At 45.0% G+C, this 21,856-nt stretch overlaps 1 protein-coding gene and 3 non-coding genes across 5 annotated transcripts; 1 reads left to right on the forward strand and 3 right to left on the reverse strand.

Annotated features, from left to right (window-relative positions):
- Positions 1-447: 447 nt before the first annotated feature.
- LOC117468353 (protein PHTF2-like) lies at positions 448-9,969 on the forward strand. 2 transcript variants are annotated; one of them, XM_034112414.1, is made up of 16 exons: positions 448-664; positions 1,450-1,615; positions 3,007-3,168; positions 4,297-4,525; positions 4,714-4,860; positions 5,091-5,247; positions 5,359-5,429; positions 5,734-5,862; positions 5,944-6,029; positions 6,130-6,322; positions 6,413-6,544; positions 6,702-6,788; positions 6,964-7,119; positions 7,198-7,293; positions 7,423-7,548; positions 7,779-9,969. In XM_034112414.1, the coding sequence occupies exons 1-16, from the start codon at positions 463-465 to the stop codon at positions 7,797-7,799; spliced, it is 2,160 nt and encodes a 719-aa protein (XP_033968305.1). In that variant the 5' UTR covers positions 448-462; the 3' UTR covers positions 7,800-9,969. The 2 variants fall into 2 exon arrangements, with proteins under 2 accessions (XP_033968305.1, XP_033968307.1); XM_034112416.1 differs by lacking the exon at positions 3,007-3,168.
- Positions 9,970-10,908: 939 nt separating this feature from the next.
- Positions 10,909-10,981, reverse strand: trnak-cuu (transfer RNA lysine (anticodon CUU)). The gene has a single exon. It is a non-coding gene; the product is annotated as a tRNA-Lys (tRNA).
- Positions 10,982-11,125: 144 nt separating this feature from the next.
- trnal-caa (transfer RNA leucine (anticodon CAA)) lies at positions 11,126-11,236 on the reverse strand. Its single transcript has 2 exons — positions 11,199-11,236; positions 11,126-11,171 (listed from the first exon to the last, which is right to left on the reverse strand). It is a non-coding gene; the product is annotated as a tRNA-Leu (tRNA).
- A 1,318-nt stretch (positions 11,237-12,554) lies between these two features.
- On the reverse strand, positions 12,555-12,666 carry trnal-caa (transfer RNA leucine (anticodon CAA)). The gene is made up of 2 exons: positions 12,629-12,666; positions 12,555-12,600 (listed from the first exon to the last, which is right to left on the reverse strand). It is a non-coding gene; the product is annotated as a tRNA-Leu (tRNA).
- Between the last annotated feature and the right edge of the window lie 9,190 nt (positions 12,667-21,856).

The following is a 21,856-nucleotide window of genomic DNA, read 5'->3' on the forward strand; positions in this document are numbered from 1 at the left end:
TGATTGGCTATAGATAGAAAAAATTACAAGTACGAATCGGCTGACCTTCAGGGGAGTCTCAAAAAACCCACACACGAATGCACAGCTACCCGTGCGCAGGAAGCGGGTTGTGTTGCAGGTGCAGAGGTTTTAAACGGAAAACAAATATGTGAGGATCAAAAATACATTATGTAAAACTTTTTTCTATATTTGGATTTTATTTACATGCATATGAAACGGAACACATTTGTGCATTGAAAAACACAAGTGTGAATCCTTCTGTGTGCACGTGTGTGTTATGAGACTGTTCTGAGCCCATACAATGGTGTCTGTTTTCAATCAGATGTGTCCTTTGTTGTGAAATGGTTTCACGGTTGGACTGAATAGATACTCAAGGAAGAAATGAAGAATGAGAGTAGATGAATAGAAGAAGGGAGATCTGCAGAAGAAACATACTGAAGGAGAAGGAGGCTCAGAAAGATAATGCTTAATGCTAAAATAAAGTCATTGTTCTCTTCCTCTGAAGGTTCGGCCTTTGCAAAGGCCAAGCCAGAGAGTCCGTGGGCGTCCCTGACCCGGAAGGGCCTGGTCCGAGTGGTCTGCTTCCCCTTCTTCTATCGATGGTGGATCCAGGTCACCTCCAGAACCATCTTCCTCCTACTGCTGGCTCTCTACCTGCTGCAAGGTGTGTGTGTGTGTGTGTGTGTGTGTGTGTGTGTGTGTGTGTGTGTGTGTGTGTGTGTGTGTGTGTGTGTGTGTGTGTGTGTGTGTGTGTGTGTGTGTGTGTGTGTGTGTGTGTGTGTGTGTGGCTTAAGAGGCCAGCTGCTGCGTCGCCTTTCAGCAACATTACTGATGAATGTAGTTTCCATGCAGGAACCAGTCCTCCGATGAAGTCTTTAGCCAAGCAGCTATTTCACAGCACGTTCAGCAGCTGATACTCTGCGTCTAATCCTCCTCACTTCCTGCCTACTTCCCACACATGCAGCATAAACACACACAACTTCTCTTTGATTTACTGTTCATGGCTGCGCGGGAGCAGGAATATCCAACACACACAATCGCAAACAAAGAATTCTGTTAATTGGTCACCTGATGTGGTTTACATGTTAGCACACAGTTGCTTAGTGCCACACGGCGCAGACACAAAGCAGCACATGCACCCCACGTGACGCCTGATGAATGTGAGTCTCACAGTCACTCCCAGAATAATACGAGGCACCTTGACCTTGTAACATTTGTGATATTGGGCTATATAAATAAACATTGATTGATTGATTGATTGACCTCCTTCCCTGCAGGAGTGTAGTGACATGCACACTGCATGCCTGTGTGAGACGGATGGAAGTCCAAGTGACTGAAGCGGTGTGACTGAACCAGGCACTAATGTGCAAACAGGAAACCCCAAGCTGTGAAGAGCTTCAGAGTGTGCACTGTTGTAATGAAGGCCATGTGTCCTCCTCTCCTCTGCAGCGGCCGCAGCAGTCCTGTATGTGATCGTCCCACAGCCTCATGGGATACCACCCACCGAAGTGTTTGGAGCCACCTGGCTCATGCTGCTGCTCGGCACCGTCCACTGCCAGATCGTCTCCACCAGGACGCCCAAACCGGCCTCCAGCAGCGGGGGGAAGAGACGCAGGTAGGCGGAGGAAAGAAAAGCAACGGGGAGACCTGTCCGTGGAAAACAGTGCAGAACGTGACGAGTGACAGAGAGAGGGGAAGGAGGAAGGATAGATCCAGCAGGGAGAGTGGGAGATGCTGTTGATGCTAGAAATAGATTAATTATACAGAAATGGAAAACATATTAGAGGACATGACCCAGAACATGGCACTGGAAGAGAACTGGGAACATGGCGAGGAAAGTGAGCGAGAGAAAGGGAGGAGGAAAGCTGTGGGAATAGGTCCGTCTGTCCTGATTCCTCTCTCGCTGAATACAAGGGTCTTTATCACGGAGACATTCTGTCCACAGGCTGTTTTCACATTCATGACTCCATTCATGATTTGAATTGTGTGTAATTCTAACAGTTGTGTTCTTTTTAAAGGATCTTTGATCAAGAACTAGGCCTAAAGTAAAGCAGGATGGTCTCAGAATCTCTCCATGATAAATGTAATGTCACTGTTGGACAAATGGGGTTCATGTGTGTGAAAGGAGGAAGACGTCTGCTCCCCTTGATGTGAGTGTTTTTTAGTTTTTAGAAGCGACGTTTTTGTTTTGAAGCGTGTCAGTGTGCGGCTGCTGCTTCTGGTTCACGATGATTGAAGACAATTTTCATACTCTTTGGGAAGAGAATGGGAACATGCCACAGTTTTGGAAAGGGTTTTGAGAGGGAGCGAGGAAACGGTGTGTGCTCCTTCACTGAATCCGCCTCTGGTCTTTCTAAGAGGAGAATCATGAAAGGGTTCACAGATATTTACACAAAGCTGATTCTAGTTCTCTTACATTCCTCTCTTTTCCTCTTTCTAGTCTTATTGATATTTCACCTCATAAAGAAGCAGAAGGCAGACCATGGAGCAATCTAATGATTCATACCCAGCCATTACTGTACTTTATTTATTAGCAGTGACAGATGAAGGCTTTTTTTAGCATCCTGTTGATATTGCTTTCTGATTTGAAAATCAAAAGACAACGATCAAAGCTTTGTGAAGCTGGAATAGTTTTCCTTTTCAGTGATTTTTTTTTAAGCCAAAATATTGTCTCCAATGAAATGGAGACACATGAGATGACTAAAACATTTCTTAATATTAAATTGCCTCTTATTTTGGAAAACTAATACATTTAACTAACAAGTTTTTTTTACAAAAACATCCACTTTTGCAGAAACCAACCTGAAAGATAGTTTTGGTAGAACCAGCCTTTAACTGCATCAGCCTGTGTCCAGCCGGGCCTGGGGTTTAGTTCCATCTCTTTGCTGGTTAAAGGACAGTGGGGGGGACAGCCTGGCCCCGCGGGACACCCTGCTGTAGCTCAAAGTCTTCTTAGTCTCCAGGACCCTCTAAGTCTCTCCACCTTCTATTCTTTCCAAACTGAAGGAAGTTGAGGAAGGCCTCTCAGATGGAGGTGCATAGGGAAGGCGACGGGTCTAGCACTACCGATAACACACAGGAGGGGGCGCCACACTCCCACTCAGCCAGCAGCACATACAGCCTGGGCACTCTCTTCCAAGACTTCTGGCATGATATCTGTAAAGCTGGGTGTGTATTTCGTTTCACAACTTCCTAAAATGAGATGCTGTGCAAAGACAGGCCCGGGGTTCAGTTCGCTAACCTGTTCTAGCATTACCTAATGTAAGGTGTAACGTGTGCTAAGTCCAAATCTAGACTTTCATCAAATAATGACATTTTGTTCAAATCACCTTCCTAAGAACTGAACCCCGGCCTGGACTCAGATCTAACCTGGGAGTCTTCAGCTGCAACATCTCCTCCTCTCCTCTCACATCTGTAGCTCTCTCTCAAAGGTTGCCCCAACACATCTGGTGTTGCTGAGCGGCATCGGACCATCGGCGGTTCCACTATAGGTTCCTGAAACACGTATCCACGGAAAGAATCTAGCGCTGCTGTTTTTAGTGAGGGACGGAGGGACTTTGCAGCTGATGTTGACGTGCATGACTGATGACCAAGCTGTGTTCAGGAGAAGCATGGCCCCTGTTGTTTCCCTTGACAACGAGCTAGGATACATGATCCAAAACCAGAACAATAGATCGTCTATCATTGGAAATGTATCTTAACCTTCTCCGTCAGCAGCTTCCTCCCCATGCTTCTCTTCCACAGGCGTTCAGCAGAGTGCAACACTGTGGAACGTTCCAGAGCACTACGTCTGCCACACTCTGTGCCCTTCCTCCTCTGCCTCTGCCTCTTCCTCTTCATTACGCTCCACTGGTTGTCCTTTTTAACTTTAATTGAGAATCTCAACCATCAGTATTTATTGAGGTTATTGTTCACATGTATCCTACTTCATGTTGCATGAGACTCATTTATAAATTCAATAAACTAAAGGGCAGAGTATATCAAAATATTTTTTTAAAGGCAGAAAAATAAAACATCTACATTCAGTAAAACATATGTGTAAAAGTGTTCACGTTTAAGACACTTAACCCATTCCTTTATTAGCGTATTATTCGACTGAATGGTTCTGCAGGATGTGTTGTGTGAATGTTCCACAGTGTTGTGTCTGATGCTGTCAGTGATTCCTGTCTGAACCGGTTAGTCTCTCAGCTGGGTTTCTCTAAACCTCTGTCCGTATCCATCTGTCCATCTACACGTCTCTTTCCTATCAATCTCTTCTTTCCCGCTTTTCTCCCACCCTTCCCCGTACTCCTTCAGATCTAAGAAGTCCAAGCTGTCCATCGACAAGTCCACAGAGACGGACAACGGCTACGTGTCGCTGGACGGCCGAGTGACCAATCGCAGCAGCGAGGAGGGGCTTCAGCTCCACGAGCAGCGATGCGATTCGCTGAACAGGACTGACGAGGCCTGCTGGACCTCTGCGGTCCCGCCCGTGCACACTCAGCCCCCCCTTAGCACGGGGCTGATACTGGCCAGCAGCAACAAGGTGACCCAGAGACACGAGCACCGCCACAACTCTCTCAGGATTTGCTGACATTTCCAAAAAGAAGAAAAGGCCCAAAAGGCACTCTTCATCGTGCCTTGGGCCTTTCTCTTTTCTGACCTTACCGAAGAGCGTCTTTATGACACTTGTTTGAACTTCCGAGCATTGTCTGATGTGTGTTCTGTACTTAGGAGCCAGCTTCAGACGAGGCGTCCAGTGAGGAGGACCCTGAGGCGTCCTACAGAGCTCTCCGAAGGGGGGTGGAAAGGATGAACAGCGACTGTACGCTCAGAAACCGCAAGAATACACACCACTACAAAAAACACTACGCTGTGGAGGTAAAGCAGGAAATCAGCTGCAACAAACAGTAGATGTTGTTTAAAACTTTTCACGAAACGGGAGGCTGTGGCTCAGTGGGATAGTGTGCTGAACTTTGAGTCAGGGGATAGCAAGTTGGAGTCCCACTGCAGTCAGCATGTCGTTGTGTCCCTGGGCAGGACACTTCAGCCCACAGCACTGGACAAGTCTAACATGTAATGAAACAACAATCCTCTCTTCTGTTTGACAGGACGTCCCCAAGTCTGGCACCAGCTGCAGTTCCAGATGTTCCAGTCTGAGGACTCAGGACTCGGAGAGCACTCGACACGAGTCGGAGACAGAGGACCTGATGTGGGAGGACTTCCTGCACTGTGCCGAGTGCCGGTCCTCCTGCACCTCAGAGACAGGTCAGGGGAGCTGGACCACATGCACACAGCTCGTAGTTTGATACCTGCTGAAAATCATTTGAATATGTTTCTGTTGTTCCTGTAACTCATGCTGTCCCTCTGACTTCACAGAGGGAGAAGGGGGAGGGACGCCCGTCTGCCCCCCGGCTAAAAAGGAGTACAGAGACGACCCTTTCCATCAGGTCTGTAAACCCTCCTACATGTGGCCTGGACGGTCAACATCGAATGTTTAGAAACGTTTTGAGGATTTGCAAATATGAATAGGTATCCACATTACTTTGTGAATGAGTTAGGTCTGACCTGATCGACACTAAAGCTGTTGGAACATATGTTTAAGACTTGATTTCAACCAAATGTAGCAATGTTTCAACCCAGACATATTCTGACCTTCAAATAACTGAGACACCTTGTTGCGTTCTAGTCTTAAACAAAGTACTATCTTATAAAAGAAGTAAGAACATATCATTGATGTATGCTTCCCCTCAGGGCCACTCCCCCTGGCTGCACAGCTCTCACCCCGGGCTGGAGAGAGTGAGCGCCATCGTGTGGGAGGGGAACGACTGTAAGAAGGCTGACATGTCTGTCCTGGAGATCAGCGGCATGATCATGAACAAAGTGAGCTGCTCTTCTTTAATAATATGAATAAATAAATACAGAGCGGTTATAGAAGGTACTCACTTCTGGTGTCCTTCACAGGTGAATCTCTTCACTCCTGGTATTGGTTACCAGGTCTTTGGGAACCTGGTGTCGGTGACGCTTGGCCTCACACCTTTTGCATACAGGTATCGTATCATACAACTGCAGTTTGCCATTTCCACTTCATTAACAGGAAGTGTCGACACACATGCATCTTGACTCACCTCAGCCTCTGTGGCTCTGCAGGCTGGCTCAGTACCGGGACCTGGATCAGCTGACGTCTCTCTCAGCCAATGAGCTGCTGTCTGTGGCTCTGGGGGGCGGAACTGGATCAGATGCCTTAGTGATCACCATGGTGACACTCAGCTTCCTGGTGCGCGTCTGCCTTATATGGCTCTTCTTCTTCCTGCTCAGCGTGGCAGAGAGGACTTACAAACAGGTGAGACAGAGATGGATGGGAATGTACCGAACAGTCCGAACTCTCCGAGCGGGTCTGATATTGTTATGAATGTTGTTGTGCTCGGTTCAGAGGCTGCTGTTTGCCAAGCTGTTTGGTCACCTGACTTCAGCGCGCAGAGCCAGGAAGTCTGAGGTCCCTCACTTCAGGCTGAAGAAGGTCCAGAACATCAAGATGTGGCTGTCGCTACGCTCCTACCTCAAGGTACGTCTCTCCTTCCTGAGAGGGACATCACAATGGGCTTCGTTGTCCTGGAAACAAGTGGCATCCATGCTTTTTCATTTCTGTTCACATTTGGAAGTTGGGTACATTCACAGCTGTTTGGAAGCTGTATTCCCAATAACTGTGGGATGTGTTGCAGAGGCGGGGTCCTCAGCGCTCGGTGGATGTGATCGTGTCGTCGGCCTTCCTGCTCACTCTGTCTGTCGTCTTCATCTGCTGCGCACAGGTAACTCCTCCAGAGGGCAGCACATTGCGGTCTTCCGGAATGCACACATAGTGGCTTTGGATCAATCAGAGAGCATTGACTGAGGTCTGGAGTTAAGCCCACCTCTCCTCAGACTGAACAGTACTTCCTCCCCCCTCCCCCCCCCCCCCCCCCCCTCCCCCCCCCCCCCCCTCAGCTGCTGCACGTCCACGAGACCTTCCTGGAGTGTCACTATAACTGGGAGCTGGTGATCTGGTGCTCCAGTCTGTCTCTGTTCCTGCTCCGGTTCGTCACGCTGGGCTCTGAGACCAGCAAGAAGTACAGCAACACCTCCATCCTGCTCACTGAACAGGTGCACAGAGACACATGCACCCCCCCCCAGCAGACTCCTCTCCACACACACACTGACACCCGCTCTGTGTTTCCACAGATCAACCTGTATCTGAAAATGGAGAAGAAGCCAAACAAGAAGGAGGAGCTGACCCTGGTGAACAACGTGTTGAAACTGGCCACCAAGCTGCTCAAGGTGCCTCCACGACCCCTGTATAACTCACTCTGAAGGAAGGGTTGAATGTGTCTCATCCTAACTGTCTCCCTCTCTCTCTCCCCCTCTCTCTCTCCCTCTCTCTCTCCCCCTCTCCCCCTCCCTCCCCAGGAGCTGGACGCGCCCTTCAGGCTGTACGGTCTGACCATGAACCCTCTGCTCTACAACATCACCCAGGTGGTCATCCTGTCCGCCGTGTCAGGGGTCATCTCCGACCTGCTGGGGTTCAACCTGAAGGTGAGCAGCTGTTTGAGAGGTCAGAGGTCAACCTCAGTCACAGTCAGACAGTGGAACTGGAAGCTCTGCTCCACCCACCTCTGTCTCTGACTGAAGCCACTGGCACTCGAGTGTAGGTGCTCAGAGCTCCAGATCATGTTTGCTATTTAGCACAGTTTCACACGAAGTCTTGTGCGACACGTTGGCCCCTCTGACCCCGCGGCTCTCCTAACCTCTGCTTCTCGTTCCAGCTGTGGAAGATTAAATCGTGACAGTGAGCAGAAGGGGCGGGGCTTGGCTCGCTGACTGACTCTCTGATTTGTCGACTGACTGAAAGACCGGGGTCTCCACAGACGGATCCTCTCACCTCCAACGGTCCCACTTTGTGCAATTGGAAAAGCTATTTATTTACCCACTCAGTGTTTTGACTTGTATTTGAACTGTGGTTTGTTTGACGCTATATGTGACCTGTCTACAACAAGTGTTAGTATTCTTCAGCATGAGTCGTGTTTCTAACGTGACGGGTTAGTTCTCATTTGAAACCCTTTCATTTCAGCTCAGATGTGAAGGCGGAGAGCTGTGGATGGAATGTGATGTTATTATGTTATTATATTATGTTTGTGTTTTATTTGCTTTAACTGAGAGTTATTATTTATATGCTAAGTAAATACTTCAAAACAAAATGCAAACCGTTGCGACCCTAAAGTCTGTTAAACATCTTTGTCCCGTGGTTTCTTTATAAAAGAAAGACTTGAATCAGAACGACCCTCTGGTTAAATGCAACCTAATGGTTATATTTAAAAACATTTCTTTAAACCACAGAGTATATCCTCATAAAAGTACCGTTACAGTGATTACCTGACCTGTGGATGCTTTGGTTCTGTTCCTGCCATTTGAGAAATGGACCTCTGTTCATACCACTCCCAAATGAAAGAGAAGTTACATTTGATATATGTTATGCAGGTACAGTTATTTGTTTGCTGACTTACCAGAGATGCTTTCGTTTGGCATTCCTCGGCACCGCAGAGAAACAATCCAAGAGAAGACGTTTCACTTCCCGACCCATGTGGGTGGGCTTGTCAGTATTTCTACACATACAGGTGGTCACATGTCATTATCGGGTATATGACCTCTTGTCGGAGCGTGTGATGACAGTGTGCTGTGCAGACGTCAGACTCTGCGCAGCACACTGCTTCCTGGTGCAGTAAACGTACAGTAAGATGGCTCCCTTCTGCACACAGACTCTCTCTGTGGTTCCACTGGTCCCTCAGTGAGCGCTACTGTAAGTCTCTAAATTCTATTTACGGATACAAAGGAGATATTGCTGTCCCACAATCCCTTGCAGCACATTGAACATGAGTCATATGTCTATAACTTCCTCGGAGTCATCATACATCCTAGAGTAAATCTGTTTTCTTTTTCTTAGTCCTTATACATTCTCCTTTACATCTTTCTTTGACCCTCATTATATTTCCCATCAAGATCCAGAGAAGTGAAAAAGTTATAAAAGATCATTTTTGTACTATTTGACTGCAGTATATCTCAAATCAATCCTTATTTATCGTCTTCTCTTTTCTTTAAGTACAAATAATTTTCTACATAGTACAAACGAGGGAATGTAAGTTATTTTTGATCTAAAAAAATACTGTTTGTCAACAGTTGACGCAAATTAAAAAAGGTTTATATGTGCGAAAAATATATGTATATTCCGAACAGCATTAAGAGTTGAGCTCCTGAACATCCGTTGTCTCGGTGTCACTCTTTGATGACATCAGACTCCCATCAGGTGACCCGTTTCAGAAATGATATCGCTGATAGACGGTAGATTAATTTGCATGTCTGTGATCTTTAGTGACGCCTCTGTCTGTCACATGTTTCTAAACACTGCAGTCAGGACGTGATAAAGATATGCACTTTAATAACAGATTTAAAAAGTTACATCTTGTTTCAATGTCAGGAGATTTCTAGTACCTGCTCAGAAACCCTGGAATAAACTCCACAAGGTACATGAAGAGATGAAACCACAGAAACATCTGGACTGTGACTCCGTTGGCCTCGTGTTAGCTCTCAGACTGAAACTAACTTTATTCATAAAATAAAGTAATGGTCTTCAGTGTGTGTGTGGGGGGGGCGACCAAAGTGCTTACTTTAATGTTTGTTTTTGTCTGCTGGAAAAAAAGAATGTATTTGCAGCATTATGCTTTAAAATATATTTGTTTCCCTTTGGAAATACTTTAAATGTATTATTGTTCGTTCATTTGTGAAGGTTGTTTCTCACATTTGTTAGAAAGAGCGCGTTTGAAATGTACGTATGAAAATGAATCAAGGTAAAGGACTCTGTTTTCATTTTGTTTTTAAAGAGTCTGAATATTTTTTGTGTTCTGGTCTGTCCACAAGGTCTTTTTTTATAAAAATTTAAATAAATGGATGTTGATTCGGTGAGTATTTTGTTTTTGCACATTTCATTTACATACTTAACTATTTAAAGGTCCCATGTCATGCTTTTCCAGTTATCACCCGTCCCCTTGTTTGTTATGTAGCTTTTTCTGCATGTAAACGGTCTGCAGAGTCAAAACCCTCAAAGTACACCCTGTAGCGAGTAAAACTCTAACACAGAGAATACCTGTCTCTGCTGCCCAGAACGCCTCGTTGGAGATTTCTCTTCCATCTTTTCCTTCCGGGGCATACTGACGTAATGAAGTCCAAATACCGGCCGTTTCTCAATCGCGAGGATGCTGGCTTGGTAGTCGCGTACTTCCAAGTCACTTCCTTCAGAAACGAAGCAAGTATACTTCCAAGCCACGGCTACGGAAAACGAAGAAGAATGGAACAGGCTAACAAGTGTGCCACTCTCTCTAACGGTTTCAGCATAAACTGTACCAAAAATAAATACCTCACGATGTCTATCTAATTATGAACTTGCTTTACTTTCATGGAACACTTTTTCCGTGATAACAAACAAATGTAACAAAGTAACATATTTACCAACACATGTTCTACGCCACTACATACTTACATTTAAATGTGTGCTGCGTCGGTTCAGCCATTCTCCGCAAGGGTTTTTGAAATTGGTCTGTGCGCAAAGCATTGTTTGTGGGGATTTTAAGGACGCGAAGTCTACCCATGTGCAGCCTCGAAATTTCCCCCAAACCAAGGACGTGGCCTCTGTGGAATTCCAAGTATGCTGGAGATTGGAACAGTCCTTCGGCGGCACTCGATGACGTAGCATCCTTGAAGAGAAACGGCCACCGACTGAGCTAGCCGGACTAGCAACAATGCTAAAATAGGCCAACGTTTTGAATTTCAGATGGAAGGGCCGATTGCAAAAAAAGGAACAACTGGTCTGAATGATCTAGGATTAATTACCCCCTAAAACACTACAGCCCAACGTGGGGCTCGAACCCACGACCCTGAGATTAAGTGTCTCATGCTCTACCGACTGAGGTAGCCGGGCTAGCAACAATGCTAGAATAGGCCAAAGTTTTGAATTCCAGCTGGAAGGGCCGATTGCAAAAAAAGTAACTGGTCTGAATGATCTAGGATTAATACACCCTAAAATGCGACCGCCCAACGGCGGGCTAAAGCCCAGGTAAAACACTGTCAGGAGTGGGATTTGAACCCACGCCTCCATGTGGAGACCAGAAGTCCCTTTGCTCAGGAAGGAGCCAGTCCTTGAGTTTGGCGCCTTAGACTGCTCGGCCATCCTGACACAAAAATCTGCTTTATTCAATCTCAACTTTACAAATGACTTGTAAACAGACATTTAGGGCAATGCAGGAGAAGAAGATGCTGCCCAAAACAAGAACACGGTCTATTACAAAAACATGTTGATACCACCGTTACGCTGTTACGCTGACGACACCCAATTAATTCTGTCCTTCCCCCGCTCAGAGACCCAGGTCGACGCACGCATCTCTGCTTGTCTAGCTGACATCTCTCAGTGGATGTCTGATCACCACCTCAAGCTCAACCTTGACAAGACTGAACTGCTCTTGCTTCCGGGAAAAGATTGTCCCACTCTTGACCTGACAATCAACATCGGCACCTCTGTTGTTTCCCCGACTCAGACTGCAAGGAATCTGGGTGTGATCCTAGATAACAACCTGTCCTTCACTGCAAACATCGCTGCTACAACCCGCTGCTGCAGATACACGCTTTACAACATCAGGAGGATGCGTCCCCAGCTGATCCAGAAAGCCACGCAGCTTCTGGTCCAGGCTCTCGTCATCTCACGCCTAGACTACTGCAACTCCCTCCTGGCTGGTCTACCTGCATGTGCCATCCGACCTCTGCAGCTCATCCAGAATGCAGCGGCTCGCCTGGTCTTCAAATTTTCCCACACCACTCCGCTCCTCCGCTCCCTCCACTGGCTTCCGGTAACTGCTAGAATCCACTTCAAGACACTGGTACTTGCGTACCATGCTGCGAATGGATCTGGCCCTTCCTACATCCAGGACATGGTTAAACCGTACACCCCAGCGCGTGCACTCCGCTCTGCATCAGCCAAACGATTCGCTGCACCCTCGCTGCGAGGGGGACCCAAGTTCCCATCAGCAAAAACACGTGGGTTTGCTATCCTGGCTCCAAAATGGTGGAATGAGCTCCCCATTGACATCAGGACAGCAGAAAGCCTGCACATCTTCCGGCGCAGACTGAAAACTCATCTCTTTCGACTCCACTTCGAGCGATAGAATTACTAACAAAGAACTGCTAACAGAGCACTTATATACTAATAAAGGACTGCCTTATCTAAAGCCAGTTGAGTAGCACTTGAAATGTTTGGCTCTATGAAACCTGATGTACTTATATGATTCTGTTTTCTTCAAGGTTGTGTCTTCCTGGTCGAATGTACTTATTGTAAGTCGCTTTGGATAAAAGCGTCAGCTAAATGCAATGTAATGTCTCATGATTTTGTTCAGTCTGTGTGCTACTAGTACATGTTCAAGGATATCTTGTTTTACAAAGAAACAAAATAATTAGTACCTATAGTGTTTAACGCAGAGATGTAACCTGCAGGTAAAAATCACTGTCAGAAGTGGGATTTGAACCCACGCCTCCATGTGGAGACCAGAAGTCCCTTTTTACTCAGGAAGGAGTCAACCTTGAGTCTGGCGCCTTAGACCACTCGGCCATCCTGACATAAAACGATAGTTACGTATGTAACTACGGTGCTATGAATACTGGATGACCGCCAGAGGCGGTGCTTTAGCACTGGATATCTTCCGTCTCGCGCATGCGTAGGTTGAATATTTATATCAACAAAGTCACGTGTGACCTCGTATCACCCCGGAAGGCATAAGTTCCGGTGTAGTCAACGAGTTCAGTTCTATGGAATCTTCTCGCGGAAACACGAGATTCCGAGTGACCAAGAAACTCTGCCGGTCATCCAGTATTCATAGAACCATAGTTACATACGTAACTATCGTTCTATTTCATCCTTACTGACCGCCAGAGGCGGTGCTTTAGCACTGGATGACCTATACCAACAGAGTCACGAGGAAGTCTGAATACTCCCCCTGCTATAAGGATGGCCTAGGCTGACTCTGCAGGAGGACCACACCCAGCGGATGAGGGGCAGCAACATTCACTCTGTAGTATCTGGAGAATGTGCTCTGGGATGCCCATGTGGCCGCAGCACATATGTCCTTGCACCTTAGGGAGGAACGCTGTGTTCGGCCATAAGGTGACACCTGAGCCATCTGAGTTCCACCTCAGACACGAGCTGTTCACGGACAAGGCCTGAAGCTCGCTTACACGCTTTGCTGAGGTGATGGCAAGAAAGAAAGCAGTCTTAGCTGAGAGCCACTCCAGTTCTGCCTGTAACAAAGGTTCAACAGGAGGCGAGCATACGGCATCCAGCACCAAGAGCAGGTCCCATGTAGGGCCCTTGGGATATTCAGAGCTCCCCCTTAAAAAGAGGGATACCAACCTATGGCTCCCACTGTGCTGTTGTCAGCCCTTGTGTGTTGAGCTGATATAACAGCCACATACACCCTGACGGTAGCGAGACACCGGCCGTCGTCCAGGAGGGACTGCAGGAACTCAAGGGTCGTAGGCACCGAGCAATATACTGGGTCCTCATTTCGCCCTTGGCACCAGTCAAAAAAACAAAACAGTTTCCACCTGTTTTCGTACTGCCTACGAGTAGATGGTGCCCTGGCATTTGAGAATAGTCTTCCTGACAGACTCTATGCAGTCGCTCAGCAGTGGGTCGGGCCCTCCAGTGGTCAGACCCACAGCTGGAGGCGGCAGGGGTCGGGGTGCCACATCCGACCCTCCAACTGAGATAAGAGGTCCTTCCTGTTGGGGAGACGCCAAGGCGTCCCACAGCAGAGTATGTGCAGCAGATGGACAGGCCCGCATCTAGCTGGGTTAAACAAGGAAGTTTAACAGGACAGCCTAGCCAGGCGGCTCCTGCTAGAATCAAGCAACACGCCTACCAGGAGCGGGGGTGAGAACACTGCCTTCACTGGTTGAGTTGATAACGAATTCCAGATGCAGCGTAACCGGGAGCGGGTGCAAGAACACAGCCTCCACTAGCTACCTGCTGAACGTAGAGAGTAGAGCAATGCTCCTACACGCCGAACACAGAGAGGGATGTAAATGTCCTACACCATGTTACCAGCAGAGAGAGTGGGAGCGAGCACTGCATTCACCTAGGTGGATTAGATAAGGAAATGTAACAGGGCAGTTTAGCCAGGCAGCTGCTGCTAGAATGAAGCAGCGCGTCTACCAGGAGCGGGGGCGAGAACACAGCCTTCACCAGCTACCTGCTGAACGGAAAGAGTAGAGCAACGCTCCTACTCGGCGAACACAAAAGGGATGTAACTACACCCATGTTACCAGCAGAGGGAGCGGGAGCGAGAGCACTGCCTTCACCTAGCTGGAAAAAAAAAAAGTTTCAGCAGGACAGCCTATCCAGTCGGCTGCTGCTAGAATAAAGCATCACGTCTACCAGGAGTGGGGGCGAGAACACTGCTTTCGCTGGTTGAGTGACTGTGTCCAGAGCCACCCCAATGAATGTTAGGCTCTGAGAGGGGTTCAGACAACTCTTCTCCATGTTCTCCATGAGGCCTAGCCGGGCGACATGAGAGAGAAGGAGAGCCGTGTCCTGGATCGTCTGTAACCGGGATGGTGCACAGATTAACCAGTCATCTAAGGAGAGGGAGAGTCCGAATGGAACACCCTGAACTGGAAATAACGGCCTCTGAAGGCAAAGCGAAGAAACTGCCTGTGATGAGGCACAATAGGCACATGAAAATAAGCATCCTTCAAGTCGACGGACGTGAACCATTCCCCCCTGGCCACGGTACGAAGAACGTCCGCTGTGCTCAGCACATGGAAAGGTAAAATCTTTAGGAACTTGTTGAGTCCCCTCAGATCGAGGATTGGGCGAAGTCCACCGCCTTTCTTCCTTACCAGGAAGTAGGTCGAGTAGAAGCCCCGGGCTGTGAGATGGGGTCCACAGGCTCGATTGCACCCTTGGCAAGGAGGACTGACAGCTCCCCTCACTCTAGCGCATTCTCACTACACACAACACGGAACCAACTTTTGTTTTTGCATTTAGCACACATATTGTATAAATAAGCATGTAAACACCGTGGACCTAACCTCCTCTTGGGGGGGGGGTCCGGGGGCATGCTCCCCTGGGAAGGTTTTTTTTTTTTAATATTGAAGTTAAAAGCATCAATCTGGTGCACTTTGAGAGCAAAATGAAGAGATCTATGGATACATCTCTCAACACCCATATGAAACAGAACTGTAAACAGATTTTTCTTTATGGATATTTTACCAATCACTTAAATTGTATTCTTGTTTTGTCATATAGTATTTCATAACTGTTTTTAATGTATTCTCTCTGGCTGTCCATCTCATAATGTTCACATAGAAACTATCTGTCAATAGGAATTGTTAGGGATTAATTTTGTCTTTAGACATTTAACCTTATTTTGTGTATTGACATTTACGACTATCCCCGACCCTGCTTCTAATCTCCCGTAAGGAATGTGTTAATGCAGTCGTATGTTGATACTAGGGTTTATGGCCTGACACCAGTGGGCACAAGGGGGGTTTTCTAAGCTCCAGAGACGTGAGAGACATCTCCTGTGTCTGCAGATGCTTTACGCCCATCCCCAATATGTGGATTTGACTCTGTAAACTAGTTAAAAGGTCTACCAAGATGCAAGGCTGATCAGATTTGACATGGCAAACCACCTGTGCAGTCAGAACCTTTGACTGCGTGACTTGTGATGTGAATTTCTCCGGCCGATGCTTGTATTAAATATCAGTGTTTGACATCAGAACTCCTGCTCGTCCTGTGTCTCCTTCATGAGATGGTGACTCCCACTGCATTGCTACACAGAAGTTTCCTCCACAGGAATATCATTCAGAATAATTATAATTTCATGCAAAAATCTGTCACAAAAAGAGGTTGCACATTTAAATTCAGGTGTTACAGCCACATTTACTGCTGCAAATACGTTCAAACATGCTGTTGACACGTAAAGCAGTGGCAACTATGCCACCATTTCAGCTGACTTTTTCTCAGAAATACTATCACATAATGCAGGGCTGCCAACATTTGAGTTCAGCTTGGAGTGAGATTTTTTTTGGTGAACCGAAAAAATAAACGTTCATGTGTACAGTGTTACAAATGTATTGAACATGTGGCAGGGGTCGGCAACAGGCGGACCGCAGTCCGGATCCGGACCCAGACGCCGACCTATACGGACCCGGACCTATAATCAATACATTAAAGGAGACCTATCATGCTATATTTAAATGATATAGTGTATGACCATACCTATATAAGGTATATTTATACATATTATTTTTCAAAATACCAAACAGATCATTTTTTAGACATGCCTCGTTTCGCTCATTTTCGCTCTATTCCAAGCCCGTCTTTGAAAATTCTGAGCAGCAGCTGACCACGCCCCCCTGCAGAAGAGCAGGCATGAGCCGGCGAGAGTCACGTTACCATGCTTGCTGTGATTACGAGTGTCGAATAAACATGTCATCTCAGAGCAATGCATGTGTTCAAGCATATTATCAATTTGATCCAGAAACTGACCCTGAAGCAGCGGAGGTTTTGGTGGAGGTGCAAAAATCTCGGTTGCAGCAGGACGTTTCTGAATGGTTAGCTGACAAGCTGTTGTCCCTATTTATTTTACTCTGTTACGATGCTTGCTCCTTATTCCGTTGATATTTTGGCTAATTAGCAAGAATGCAATGTGTACAGTTTGTAACGCAAAAACAGCGATATATATATATATATTTATAAAGGGAGACATTCATATTTTCAGCATATATACAATGGCCTCATTGCGTTTATTAATAGTTTACAGTCCTTTTCTTCCAACATCGTGCAACAACCGTTGGAAAGTTGAATAACTTAGGATGATAAAAAGTATAACTCCAACAACACCTCAGTTGTCAGCAATGTGTGTAGTTTCATGTGTTTTTAAAAGCTCAGTTATTGACTTCTTTGTGCAAATTGCGCCACGATGCCTTCTGAACGGAGAATGTGTGCTGCACGGAGATACCACAGGTAACATTTTTGATAGCTTTACTAAGTTGTCTGTTTAAAGAATACATTTTTCACATGTCATTCAATATATGTTTATCACAATGTGTCAAGACGGATGCAGTAACTTGAGGACTCTGTAACCTGTATGGTGGACCATCCTGGATTGGAGCCTGTGTGCCTAACTATGTTCTCCCTGCAGAATGCGTTGAATATTTACAGAGCTGAACATGGTGGACTACAGTTGAGGCAAATAGAGCAGTGAGTGGTTTGTTTGTTTGTTTTGACTGAAATTTTAAAACGAATGCTAATATTGTTCATGGAAATAAATACTGGTGTATATGGCTTTATGCAATCTTTCATTCTGTCATTGTACATGTACTATTATATTATATACTACACAGCAATGGCATAACACACCCATGTGTACGACAAAAAAGTCCACACACAACCTTATGCTTTTGAAATCAGAATATTCTTTACCCATCCAAACATGAATAATCACGACACATTTTGATATCAACTCAGAACTTTATTGTCAAAATCAACAGTTAAAAAAACCCATAAAAAAAAACTAAATGTAGCCTACTTGTATTTTGTATAAATGACACTAAATATTTTTACAGAAGCTTTGTGAGCTGGTGCTGGGGCTTCCTTGGACGCAGGATCAGAGTGGTGATTCCGGCCTGCGTTGTCCTCAGGATACGCAGGGAGTTTCCTGATCCGTGAAATGTCGATGTTGGGTTCAGACAGCAGCCAAATTGAACCGTGTAGCATACCCGGCGATGACCTCCTCCCTGTCAGGTCGCTCATAATGGTGCAGGGTCCACAAAGACTTGGTCGAAGATGAGGTCCATCAAGTTGGCCACAAAGGCCTGTGCAATGGTAAAAAAAGCACAACAAAAAATGTGGTTTAGATTAGTATATGCATGTAAAACACTGAAACTTCTTTCTAATTTTTTTATTTTATATTTGTAAATAGTTGTATAATAAATATTTTAAACACTTACGGAATGTGGGGTCAGTCTTTACTGGTTTTGCTCTGCATTCTCCCTTCCTGGCCTTTGGGAACTGCAGTTTATACAGAGGGTTTCTAGTGGATGTAGTGGCTTGTGCACGCTCAGCGTTTTCATTGTAGTGCAGGGCTGCCAGGTACAGTCTTTCATTTCCGCCATGATAAAAAAAAATGTAAATAATAGCAAAGGATGTACAAATTGTCACTAATTAGTAAGTATGTGAGGTGCTAGCCTGTAAAGAAGAACACATAGTTAGAACAAAATCATCTCAACTTAGTATTCAGGATGAGAAAATACTATTTGGATAAATATAGTCTGAAATCCCAAAAGATGGGGCTAAAACTCTCTATTTAGCAAAGCTCTTTGCTTAGCCTTTTCCAATCTGAGTTAGTTTTGAACCGTAACGTGCATGCTGTGTTTCTGACTCAATACAGGTGATGTGTTGGAGAGGGGCTGAGCTCAGTAGACTGACTGTAATGAGTGCTAGCCACTAATTAGCCTGTTGCTAGAGGTAAGGCCTTGTCAACAACAACAGACCGACGGGGCTTTAGCTCAGTTTTACTCGTGGTGTGTGTCCCCCCTCGCATACATACACAGTGTTGTATCCTAACACACCCCCATTTATATTCATGTGCGCAAACAAGTAAACACACAAAAGCTTTTACATATAACGCTGGAAAAAACGGCATGTCTCATTAGAGTAGCGTAGCTTACAGATCGATGATATCTGATCGTTCTTACAGACTACAATCACAAAAGATTTTACGTATAACGCTGGAAAAAACGGCATGTCTCATTAGCGTAGCGTAGCTTACAGATCGATGATATCTGATCGTTCTTACAGACTACAATCACAAAAGCTTTTACATATAACGCTGGAAAAAACGGCACTTACCTACAGAAGATTACGTTTGTTATTATAACTCACTCAATATGATTTTAGAGGATACTAAATACTATTAAATAGGAGAATACATACTTGTGTTATCGGCTAGGGCGTGGCTTTACAGCCTTCACACAGATCGCCATTACGGCAGTATGTCTGAACATGTTAGCAAATGCCTGATAATTAAAATAAAAGACAAAGCAAAGACTGCGGAGCGTACAAAATAAAATAAAATGTTACAAAAACATATAAACACCTAACAGATTACTATTTGGGTTTGAGGTGATATTGATACGGCGAAGCTACATGCTACATATACAAGATAGAGATAGCTTTACCAGGAAAAACACCGCTAAATAAAAACTTACAGCTTCAAAATTGGATGTGTCCTCACTGGCCTGGTCCCGGATGGTTGGTATTGATCCCGGATTTAGCATTAGTTTGGAGGCATATCCGTGTTGGACTTGAGAGAAGTTCATAAACATGTCCGTGGTAAAATGTTTGGAACACACAAACAGAAATCTGCCAGGGTCTTCTGGCACATGTCCCTTGAAAATGAAGTCTAGCCACAGATTATTTTCTTTTTCCACTGATGGCATTGCATGCAGTCCCCTGTCCCGAGTCTTGCAGCCAACAACAGCACAATGTTTAACTGGCTTAGACATCCTGGCAAAAGCAGGCAAAAACACAGAAGTGACTGGGGTTGATTATTTAGCCTGCCGATAGCCTATATGCGATTGAGAGGTTTGGCAATGCACGTGGCCGTGGCTCATTCCCATGATAGGTGGAGAGTTGACCAATAAGCGGAGCACCTCTTTGTGACGTAGAAAAGTGTTGAAATCTGGATCCGTTTTTTTCAGATCCGTTGCAGCCTCTTTTTTTAGAGATTTGGCAAAGGAGGAAAATAGAGAGGGTTGTGTTTTCTGACACTTGGTGAGTTCCCTGGAACACCGGTGACACATATTCATGTATAAAGGACGTACAAAGGTGCATTTTGCATGATAGGTCCCCTTTAAGACAAATGTTAGTCGTAAAAATAATTCGCCATTTTTCTGTGCCTTTGCAAAATGCACATTTAATGGATGTCTACGCGGTGTACAGTTTCTCAAAAAAGAACAGGCGAAAATCAACGGATACAAAAATATTTTTTAAAGTCATGCGCATTGGTGAAGTTATACACCATAAAAATCAAAGGTGATTCAGACCAGCAAAATACGCAAGAAGAGGAAACAATTTCCAAAGCCTTAACCAGTGGTGTCAGCAATTATTATTACAGACACCAGTAGAGGAAATAATGGCTGGTAACATAAGCCTCACCAAAGACGTGTTAAAGAAAATATCCTCTGAAGTGAAGAAAAATGCAAGGACATGATGACATGATGCTTGAACTCATGTTGAGTCAAAAAATAATCAAAGAGAGCAGCAGTCATGTGCCAGTGTAGTTCTTTGACCCAGCACTGATTTTGAGTGAATCGGTCACATGACCTGGAAGGTATTGAAGAAATAAGCTCATTTTTCCATCAAAATATGAATATAAAATATTTAAAGTATTAAAAAGCAATAAAAAGAGGTGTGTCATATGCAGCCAGTATAGTTCTTTGACCTAGCACTGATTTTGAGTGATTAGGTCACATGACCTGGAAGGTATTGAAGAAATAAGCTCATTTTTCCATCAAAATATTAATATAAACAGGTGTGTCCTATGCAGCCAGTGTAGTTATTTTATCCAGCACTGATTTTGAGTCATTAGGTCATATGATCTAGAAGTTATTGAAGAAATATGCAAATGTTTCCATATATTAATAAAACATATTTAAAGTATTACAATGCAATAAAAAGAGGTGTGTTCAACAAATGCATGCTCTAGCGTGGATTTGCTTCACATTCACTCGATCGGGAAGCTGTCGATTTATTAAAAAGAAAAATGTTCTTGTGTAATTGAAAAGTCATTTGTTCATGGTCCATAAGTGAAAGCCTCGTTTCGCGGAGAAGATCTCCCCGTCGTAATACAGCCAGCAGCAGGGGAAACTGTCGCTGCTGGTGGGGCGAATGTCCGTCTAATATCCAACCTAAAACTAAATTCACCGCGGTGAGAAATATGTGGAAATAATACCATAAATAAAATGTTACCTCTCATTTATCATATATGAAGAATTCATTTTCACAAATTGATTAAAGCCAATCTTAAAATGATTTAACAAACGCCTGTTTGAGACTCCTCAGTGCACACAAAAACATAACTTGGAGAAATAAATAAATACGGATGTTATTTAAAACCACCTTGAATATGTTGTGTTAATGTTATGAAATGTTTTCTCATAAATGATGCGGTAAGCAGGAGGACAGAATTACGTCTAAACTGACGCCGTTTTGCATTTCTATAGGTTGTAGATACGAGCATGGTTTTATATACTATCACGTTTAATCGTGTTTTATGCCGTTTGCCAAGACTTGATAAGTTGCTCGTAAAACACAGGAGGTATGGAAGCTAAGAACACCATATGATTATGTGGTCAATTGTACAGCTAATATAACACAACACATTAGTTGTATTCAGGGTCGGCGTCATGGGGGGTCATTCGCGGGCCATGCCCCCCCAAATGAGTCACTGTGCCCCCCCAACGCAGGGTTGGCAAGCCTTGCCACTTTGCCGTTTAAAAAAAAAAAATCATATAAGTGAAAACGTTTCCACTAAAGGTTTTTTGTGTGAAATACGTCAGAAATAAAGAATACAAATATAAAACACAGCCTGAGCTGTGCTCACTGCTGCTCTCTGATTGGTGTGTTGCTTGACCAATGACCCCGACCTTTGTTTTGTTATCATTACGTGGCTGTGTGTTTAGATGAAAGCCCTGTGGCGATCTGTACATCTGTTACACTGGTGATTATACAGTAAAGCAG

This window comes from Pseudochaenichthys georgianus, chromosome 23 (assembly GCF_902827115.2).
Source record: "Pseudochaenichthys georgianus chromosome 23, fPseGeo1.2, whole genome shotgun sequence".
Classification (NCBI taxonomy): Eukaryota; Metazoa; Chordata; class Actinopteri; order Perciformes; family Channichthyidae; genus Pseudochaenichthys; species Pseudochaenichthys georgianus.

Excerpts from the sequence above, each read along its gene's own strand:
- LOC117468353 (XM_034112414.1), top strand. The coding sequence starts at position 463 with ATGCTTAATGCTAAAATAAAGTCATTGTTCTCTTCCTCTGAAGGTTCG. Across the intron at positions 4,526-4,713 it reads TACTGGCCAGCAGCAACAAG|GAGCCAGCTTCAGACGAGGC; the intron begins GTGACCCAGAGA and ends TTCTGTACTTAG. Across the intron at positions 6,323-6,412 it reads CAGAGAGGACTTACAAACAG|AGGCTGCTGTTTGCCAAGCT; the intron begins GTGAGACAGAGA and ends TGCTCGGTTCAG.